A 10000-nucleotide genomic window follows, 5' to 3' on the forward strand; every position below is an offset into this window, starting at 1 on the left:
CTATTTGATTCGTTTTTTTTTAAATAGGATAAAACTAAATTATTTCAAAGTTACCGTAGATCTGCGCTTTTTAGAGCAATGGGAAAGCAACCAATAACTCAGTTTGATTAAACATCCACCAAATCGTTAGCAGCTTCCTGGGCATTTTTTTTAATTCAGTCTACATTCGGTAAGCTCGAAAAAAACGAAAAGTCTTTATCGGTGTGTCATATCACGAAACGGATAATCACTTCTGAATTCTGTAAATACCCAGCGATATTTCGATGGAATTATAAATCACTGATGAATATAGGGTTTACTCTCGTGATTTTGAGATAAAGCTACTACGCTCTGAACGGAAGGTCCTTTTTTTACCAGAATGACATCAAGACACGTAGAATACCGAGTACACAGCAAAAAAGGTCATTTCACTGAAACACAGCGCATCTTGTTTGTCTTTCTCGCACCACTGACCCAGGCCGTGGAATGACTTTGGCTTGTAATTACTTCTCTGTGCTACTGACTAAAATACATTTAAAAAAAAGACTGAAAATGCTCTTGAAATACTTTGCACCCTTACCTTTTAGCGACTGATTCATATTCGCCCGATATTTGCATCAAAATTATTTGTCAACCGAAGTGAGGTGAGGAGTCGTTTTGTGACTACAATGACACTGAAGGGAAATTTCCCGGAAAAGTGAGATGACCAATGAGATTTTTAAGATTCAAGAAGGCTGATCACTCATTTTACTTGTTTCCATATTTTTGTAACCCTTTAGTTTTATGCTGTGCATTTTTAGAAGATTTAACAGGTTTGATCAGTTGCAAGTTAACTTTCCATTTCTCTTCGATAGACAGGAGCTGATTTCTTCGTAGTAGCGGCTCTTAAAATTAACGTTGACAGAAACCGGGAAACAACTTCCTGTTTTTTTTCTTTGAAAATGAAAGTGACGAAACGAGGAGATCTATTGGATAACTTTTCCACGAATTTCAGTTTGCCGCATTTTTCTAATCAATCAACTTAAATCTGCCTTTCTTTGCCATCATGTCCGGACGAAATTCGTACTCGCCAAACTGTAAAAGGAATCCTCGATTCGGATGAAACCTTTGTCGTAAGCTCCTAGAGGAGAAGAGGCCACTGTAGCTTGAATTAAGTGCCCTTAGAAGCAAGGTTCCTTAAAAGATCGACTTTGATAGAAAACTATCTGTTTTTTCTTTGAAAATAAAAGCATCCGAACGCTAACAGCTACGTTTTCCACGAATTTCAGTTCCCCACACTTTTCTTTTCAACTAATTTCACTATGTTTTTGTTTGTCATATGTCGGGACGAAATGCGCCGGGAAGAATCGATTCGAAGGAACCGAGTTGCAGCAACTCCGGAAGCGTGGAATCACTGGAGCTTGAAAATAGGAAGCGAGTGAGTCGGCTCTCAAGAAGGAAGTAAAACATATTTACTTGTCTATGAGCTTTGCATGTATTTTCCAATTATCGGATACATTATTATAGTTTGAAACCTACTGACTTACGCAGATTCTTTTCCAATGTGTTATACTAGCGTTAACTGCTCTGCATTTTCGACCTACAAATATTGAGTTAAAGCAAATCAGATGTAAAATATACACAATCCTTTCGTTTACAAATCCGCAGATTTTTGTGTGAAGATGGTTTCGAGTCAACAATTGTTGGGTCACTCATGCATGAGTGCAGTGCAGTTCTTTTTAAACTTACTTTAAAGGTACAAGTTTACAATAGTAAAACCGTCTCTGAATTCGAGCGGCTTTTATTACTTTACCGCCGTAAACTCTAAAGGCTGGTTTTTCACTAGCGACTGAGTTGGAGTCGGAGTCGGAGTTCGTAATCAGAAGCACAGAGCGATACGATCTGATGAAAATAAAACAGTCGGAGTCCGTACGCAGAACACCGATTCCGCTTATGACTCCGTCGCTTACGATCCAGTGAAAACTGCATTGTCGGAGTCGGAAGCAGAAGCGGGAGAATAAAACAATCACAATGCTCGATTCCAAGCATTGTGACTGGTTTGGCTCTTCCGCTTCTGCTTCCGACTCCGACAATGCAGTTTTCACTGGATCATAAGCGACGGAGCCATAAGCGGAGTTGGAAGAAAATGGGAACGTTTTGATTCGACTCCGATTCCTTCCAGCTTATGAGTGCGCTTACGACTCTGATCTTTGATTTTCACTCGGTCATAAGCGCTCTTACGACTCCGACTACGACTCTATCGCTGGTGAAAACCAGCCTTAATCGGATTTTGAGTGTAATGTGAAGTGTTAGGTTTCTACCCCATGTGAGCCATGTGATCGTTAGCCCTACTAATGGAAATGGGCCCACACAAGGACAGAGAAAAACTCTGACCAGGGTGGGAATTGAAGCCACGACCTTTGGGTTAGATCACCGCTGCTCTACCGACTGAGCTACAAGGTCAGACGGGAGCAGGTCGTGGGAACTGCTCTCAATTTGAAACAAACAATCTTTTTGAATTTGCTCGTCGTAGCTAGGCTAGTTATAAGCTTATGAGCATTAAAACAAAAGAATAATTTATTTGGCCGCCATTATGAAAGAGGTCTATGCGTAAGAGCATGCATGTATACTGATCCCAATACAATGCAATAAAATACATACTTAATTGACCACTCCCCATAGGGGCTTTTCAGGGCTAATGAAAAACAATTAACGACAGAACACAACAACTGTTAAGACTCCCAACTGGCAGGAAGCAAAACAGTTGGCTATTTACAAGTGCGGCCGAGAAGTTGAGCAAGGACTACGAGGAACAAATTCAACCAGCGGTCAAAACGAGTCTCGAACGCACTACTTCCTAAAGGCGCTCGATCAATTTCCCATACTTAATAACAATGATCGCGAGTGGTGAGTGTTGTGGAATAGGATACTGTTTTGATCTATTTTAATTTATGCGTTGCCGAGGTTCCACAAAGTACTTTCGCTGCTTTTGCGCGGGCGCAACCTTCCTGTGTTTTTCAATCTCGTTCGAGTCTTCCTTCCCCTTGACCAGCAGATCTGATCAAGGGCAACGAAGACCCTGGGAACGAGATTGGTGCTTTTTTGCAATATCGATTGGAGAGCTCGTCTGTCGTACGCAAAGAAAAAAGGTTCTAAACGAAAGAGGGAAGTGATCCTCGCGTTTATCTTGACAATTTCAGCAACTGTCTCTTGAACAAACCCCAAAAATCCAGACATTAAAGCAGCCTAGAAAAGTGTGAGGATCAATTCAGTCTTTCATCTATAGCCCGCACCTCAAATATTCAAATTCATATTTGGTAAGGTTGACAAAAGTGATGTTTGGCGTCTCCTCATTCCTTTAGGGTAGTTCATAATTATTTACGAAATGAAAGATGGTTGGCAAAATTAAATAAAGGCCAATCCGCGACGCCCGTTATCATGTTCTAATGAGCAAATTTAGTGCCAATGGCCTTCAAACCTTTTCTTGGGGTATGAAACAAGCATAAAATGATAAAATATATTATTCAGGATTTAGTCTTTCGTCGAAAATAGGACACAACATCCAAATCTGAAAAATACACATGCATAGCAAGAGAAAGCAAATCTTTGTAGTTTGCCCTGCACGTTAACACTTTGACTCCCGGGAGTGATCAGCATGTAAATTCTCCTCATAATTTCAATGACATGTCATTCACACAGGTATTGAGAATGTAGATAATTATCAGCTTAAGATGCGTGATCTTGATATAACACTATCATGGCTACCCAACAAAGAAACCAATAGTATTAGTTAGAAGAATGAACGTTTCGATCTTGGGGGTGAAAGGGGTAATGCACTTTTTGGGTGTAAGAATAATAAAGAACTCGAGCTTCTAAAATCCTGAAAAAGTGACATTTGTGGAATAAAAAAAACCACATCGTCAAACGGGGTGGCTGGCAGGGTTCCCACTCGCTTGACGTTAAAGTTGCCATATTATTACTTTATAAATATTTTATTGGAAAAACGTGACCCAACAAGTAATTCCCATGTGTTGTTTTTTATTTAAACATTTGTAACTACTATAAGAAACATTTGACATGTGACGTTTCGACGGACAGCCCTTCGTCGAAGAATGTGATCTATTTAATATACATTGGTCATTATTTGAAAAACTAGCATGCATTTTCTTTAAAACAATTAATTTCTTCGTCTTAAGTCGATTAAAAGGGTTTGGTACTCAGAGTCCTCAGGCTTTTTGGTCAGCGTGTGAGCTCCCAGAAAGACTCTGGGATAATGGACTTGAAAAATTTTTTTGATTGGTCGCTTGCATAACAATGGCAGGCCGACAGGAAGTCCGTAAGAAATATGAAGAAGTACCACATCGGAAATCCCAGAATTTAAAGGGCTGCAGTGCTGTTTGTTTTTTCTGCCGTCGCTGTTTTCCCCTAACTTAAAGCACCTCGGAAATATATAAATCACAAAACTAATAAAACGACTGGCTTCATCAGGGCATTCTTTTTTCATTCCCTGGCAAAGAAATTGTTCCATATATCGCGTTCATGAGTAAGGATAAGCTTCCTACCAGTCTGCTCGCTGCACTGTGCTACCAAAATACGGGTAGTGGGGTGGACTAGTACTTTTCAAACTTTGTTAACCTTTGGGCAAGATATCTTTTTTTCTGTATAATCCGCCGCAATCTGAACTTCGCCGATATGGGCGGAGGGTGTTTAGGTTAGAGTTGAGGTTGTTTCACCATAGCTGAAACAACCCAAACTTTACTAATGCTAACATTAGGCCTAAAAAATAATATTTAGGCTTAAGGTTAGCATTTTTGTAAAGATTTGGGTTGTTTCAGTTATGGTAAAACAATGAACTACAACCCTTAGCTGCACTTTATAGATTTTATAGCATCGACGCTGCATTACACCCAAAGAGCAGGAATATTTGGAAATAGTTTTGCCGCTAAAAATATGTCAAAATGGATAATTTCTACTCTTATTTAAATTAACTGTTAAATATAACTTTTCATACACCTCACTCATTTCAACGATCTCGCTATAGCTGCCTGATTTGCGATCCCAAATGACCAAGAGAACGCAAAGAATGAACAATGTAATTCAATACCTTTCGTGGGAAAAGCGAACGAGAAAACGAATAAAAATAGGCCATAGAGGAACGGGGGTGGGGGGGGGGGGGGGCAGAGATGTCAGTGGTGTTGGCAGTTACAATTTCCCACAGGTCGGACAAATAGTGCCAAATTCAACTTTTTTAAAAGTATCTTTTGAAAGGAATTTTTTTTGTGTGTTCAATTTTGAAAACTGACCTTCAGTTACCACCGTTACTAACGAAACCGCAAAACACGCATTCAAAATGTGTAACACGCCTGCGTGGCGTGAATATGTCGGTCAGAAAATTTCCCATGTATAACTTACAATGCCAAACCAATTGCTTACTAACCATTAACGTAAAAAATGGATTGCAATTTCTAAGCAAAAACGCTCCATTAAACGGCGCTAAATGCTACGTTTGAGCCATGATATTTTAGTAGGACAAAAAAAATGAATCTTAGGGACTGGAAACCAGCTAAAAATACCTTTCACAAGAACATTTCGGGTATCTACGCTAATGTTGGGAAGTTTTCTGAACGTTTCAGGAAATGAGAAACGTCGCGTTGCAAATGGCAGTTTGATGAGATTAACTTACTTCTTACACCGCCACCCGTGGAAAACTGCTGCCGGCTATAGACGACTCGTGGGAGCCAGGCCATTAAACTTACCCTGCGAGCAGCTGGTTTCTCCTGTGATTCCCGAGAGAGAAACCACTGCGATCAACCTTTAGTTTCTCTGAGTGAGTCGCCGTCCAGCGCCAAGGAGGAATAAATGAAATTTGAACCAGAAAAACAAGTTAGTAAACTTGTTTTCGCACTTGCGCGTGCGTTCAGCTACGTAACTGCTACGTTTGGGCGAGCCTGTTGTGTAGTGATTTCCCGAGAAATGAGACGAAGAGACGCGTGGGTTGTGACGTACTTCGCACATGCTCGATGGAAAATTAAAAATTATTAAAGATCTCACATTCATTTTTATTCTACAGTTAATTCATCTGAGGTTTCAGGTCAAGAAAAGCTTACACCAATTCTAATAGATAAGACGCCACATCTAAGGCTAAGATTTCACACTAGGCCAAGCATTTATTCAATTTACCATACAAGAAGGTTATCATACGTATAGTATTATTTCCAAAGTATTTCCCAAAGGATTAAAATGGTCGATAATTCCTACATTATAGTGCGGAATCTTCCCAAGAGATTCTCCTTAGATAGCATTATGCAATTTATCATACAAGTAGATTATTAACTATATTTCCAAAGTGTTTTCGAACCGATAAAAGTACAAGCACGTCAAAGACTTCTACTGGGTATTTTTCTCAGGGCCTTTTTTACATATATGGTAAATATTGTTTCAATGATGATGACAATAATTAAATAATCCTGGTTATCTTTATGGTGTCATAAGGACGACGGTGATGATGTTGCCACTACCACCACCACCATGGTAGACTTCAGCTGCAGCAGTGCGTCAATACATCTTCATTAGTTCAAGATACCCCTCTACACTCATTCGAGTTCCTGGAGCTGTGCTTGTGGGACTAACACTTATTCTACTGTGTGCGGGAATGAGCACAGCCCCTAGAAGACTTGAACCTTAAAGAAAAAGAAAAACCTGAAGTCTTTAACACGGTGATAGCTTTTGACTGGTTTAATGTTGATAATCTTCTAATCAACGTTTTAGTTGGGTTTACGTAAAGAGCTGATGTCACTGATCATCTGATTGAGATCAGAACTTACATGGTGAACCAAATTCTGTGGAGGGAGCTTTCAAGATTTGGTTTCAACAAGCTGACCTTCATGGGACACGTCGCGGGGACAAAATAACCCCCAAATTGGTGTTGCGCAATCATAAAAGTATCAGTTCACCCGAGGGGGCATGTCGCAGCAACATATCCATGGGAAATGTACCCGCAACATTTTCATGTGTGCACATGCTGTAATTTTGTCCCTGCTACTCGTCCCTGCTACATGTCGCCTCAGTGCACTACACAAGTTTCTTTTTGTCGCTGCAACATGATCCCTTGTGTTTGCCCACCTTAAAGGAGCGAGCCATAGACCACTTCAGTATAACGGCGACCACTTTTACATTCGTTTGTATTTATGTAAATTAGATCTAATGCCCTCATTTTGAAACAAACATTCTTATGAAATTTGCTCGTCGTAGCGAGGCTAGAAAGGCATATTAGCATTACAACAGAAGAATACTTTATTTGGCCGTCATTATGAAAGAGGTCTATAGCCAATGGCCAAAGGACCTCTTCTTCATCTATTCAACACCTTCCTTAGAATCTTGCTGTTCATAACGAGGCTGTTTTCTGCAACAATCCCGTCCTGATGGTAATCCCTAGCTTCTAATAGCATTATTGAGCAAGATAGAGACCTTATTCATAAATGGCGGTCACATTTATAATTCTTTTGTCCACGTGCAAATTAGCCTACCAAGCCTCATTTTAGAGCAAGAATTCTTTTCAATTCACTGTATGGTATCCAGGCTTGGTAGGCTAATTTGCACTTCGACAAAAGAATTATAAATGTGACCGCCATTTATGAATAAAGTCTATATCTTGCTCAATAATGCTAATAGAAGCTAGGGATTACCATCAGAACGGGATTGTTGCAGAAAACAGCCTCGTTATGAACAGCAAGATTCTAAGGAAGGTGTTGAATAGATGAACTTAACATTGTAGTTTTTAATACAGGATATTAATCCATCACAAGTACAAAATCAGTTACCAGGTCTCCAGGGTGTTACTCCGTCGGCTTTTAATCTGCCCGTGGGAGGCTGGTATTTAGAAGCTGATGAGATGACGCTTATCCTGTGATGGCTGGGCGATTTTCCAGAACTATTAAACTGCAAAGAGACGAAAGCACTAGTTGGCTTTAATTTGCTGTTCTAGGGGGTCTTCTGGCTGAAAGAAGAGCTTCACTCTTAAAGGGCAGCTCAGTCATCACCTCGTACCTTTTATTTTTCAATCAAAAACTTTGTTATGAGGTACTTCGGAAATAAATCTACTGTTTATGAATGGTAATTGTTTATTAGCACGCAGCTATTTATATTCGAGATAGGCGCATTCTTTCTAATTTTCGAGAATCAATTGAACTGAAGATTGCTAGAACATTCAAAAGCAGTGTAGAATATTTCAACATTTTCTCTATCGGTAATTCCCTGAACCTGACGAAACCATTTTAATGTTTCCCAAACAACCACACCGTTCATGCCAACTTTATTCCTGCAATGTTGATACACACTTTCCACCCAGAACGACTTGTGGTTACAACGAAACTATCAGTGAACTATTACAATAACGGGAAATAATATTTTTAGACAACGTTCTCGTTGGCGGCGTCGTCGTTCTTAATAGGGAGACGACAAGAACGTTGCCTAAAAATATCATTTCAGAGCTTGAGCTAAGGGGGGGGCCTCAATTTTTACCAGAATATATACTTAAGTACCAAAATAAGGGGGGGCGGGCCCCCCGGGCCCCTCCCCTAGATGGTATGTGTGTATCAACAGTGCAGGAATAAAATTGGCATGAACGGTGTGGTTGTTTGGGACGAAAATTAAAGTGTTACATCAGCTTCTCACGTCCTTGTCAGGATAAGGACGGCAAAGAACTGTGCCAGAATGCAAAATGTGCGTGCAGGGCGCTCACAGCCTTTGTTTTTGTTCAGTTAAGTCCATTGTTTTGTAATGATCGATCCATATTTACCCCAGTTGAGAATTGAAGAAGAAAATGCAGATATCAGTTCTTACCACTTTAAAGACAGTCGTACAGTATTAGAACAAGAAGGTCAAGTTTAAACACAAAAAAAGGTCATTGTTAACTTCAAGTTTATGTTGGTTTAAATAGAACAAGGTCACAAATTATCATACCAGGGAAACCGGCTCCTCGTCTATTGTAACTTGAAGCGAAGGTGGCGTGGAAGTCTTTTTGGAAAATGCCCCGATTGAAACCCTGCAAACAACAAAGCGAAAGACACACATAACCTTGTAATATCCATGTAATGTTGAAAATCAAAATCCTCCCGTGGACCTTCCTCGGTCACTTAATGCAACAGGCAGCTGAAGAGACACCTTAAACAACGAAGATGTCAACTGGAATGAGAACCTCATCTAAAAGAAATATGATCTGTCGCTACTGGGCCTATTTTCCAATAAAGGAATCTATAGTTGACGAAGAAAGAAGTAATCCTCAAGCTTTTCTGGACAATTTAAGCAATTGCCTCAAGTCGATTTTCCGATTGTTGCAATGCCTTTCGCATGTGAAATATGAACCATGTGTCCTGGAATTAAATTTGTAAAAAGGGCTTTGACACTAAGAAAGAAAAGTGAGAAATTAGAGTCTTCTACAATCGACGATGGCAAAGAAACGTGCAAAAATATAAAACGCAAGAGCAAGGTCTGCAGTGTAGTTGTTTTGTCCCGACAAAACTACCGTTTTTTGGTGTCCTCATCTTGGTCGACATTGTTTTGGAGCTTTTGCAAGGACGACGACGATGGCTACGAAAAAACTGCCTAAAAATATAACCTCCCGTTATTGCAATAATTTCGCAATTATTCCAATTCGTTGGGTATGGAAAATGCTCATCAACATTTCAGGAATAAAGGTAGTATGAGTGGTGTGGATGTTAAGAGAAAAAAATCGAAAATTCATCGTCAGGTGCTTGTGTTCTCTTCGTTCTCACGACGAGGACGAAGAAGAAATGTACTAAAATGTACAATGTACGTGCAGGGCGTGTAGAGCTTTGATTTTTTGCCCACACTGGGTTTTGGCCTCTGAGGAGCCAACCTAGAAGCCCCCGCGTAAAAAGGGGAAATATGTAAATTACATTAAAGCACAAAAGTATCTTACAATGAAGAGAAAGCTCGCGTTTTATTGGCTAATCGTGTTGGTTACCATGGCAATACCTATATCCTCACATGTGAAAGATAAAATGATATGTTCACTGCGCGC

General features: G+C 39.9%; 1 protein-coding gene and 1 pseudogene across 1 annotated transcript in view; both read right to left on the reverse strand.

Annotated features, from left to right (window-relative positions):
• The window catches only part of LOC138058058 (heat shock 70 kDa protein 12A-like), a 10155-nt pseudogene extending 9448 nt beyond the window's left edge, over positions 1 to 707 (reverse strand).
• Positions 708 to 6105: 5398 nt separating this feature from the next.
• LOC138058060 (uncharacterized) overlaps positions 6106 to 10000 on the reverse strand; it is a 34121-nt gene continuing 30226 nt past the window's right edge. The window contains exons 16-18 of the mRNA XM_068903956.1: positions 8920 to 9001; positions 7779 to 7896; positions 6106 to 6638 (exon numbers count right to left, since the gene is read on the reverse strand). Coding sequence (XP_068760057.1) covers positions 6514 to 6638; positions 7779 to 7896; positions 8920 to 9001 — 325 coding nt within the window. The 3' untranslated portion in view covers positions 6106 to 6513. The remainder of the gene's footprint in view (positions 6639 to 7778; positions 7897 to 8919; positions 9002 to 10000) is intronic.

The sequence above is a fragment of the Montipora capricornis genome, chromosome 7, assembly GCF_036669925.1.
Source record: "Montipora capricornis isolate CH-2021 chromosome 7, ASM3666992v2, whole genome shotgun sequence".
NCBI classification, from domain to species: Eukaryota; Metazoa; Cnidaria; class Anthozoa; order Scleractinia; family Acroporidae; genus Montipora; species Montipora capricornis.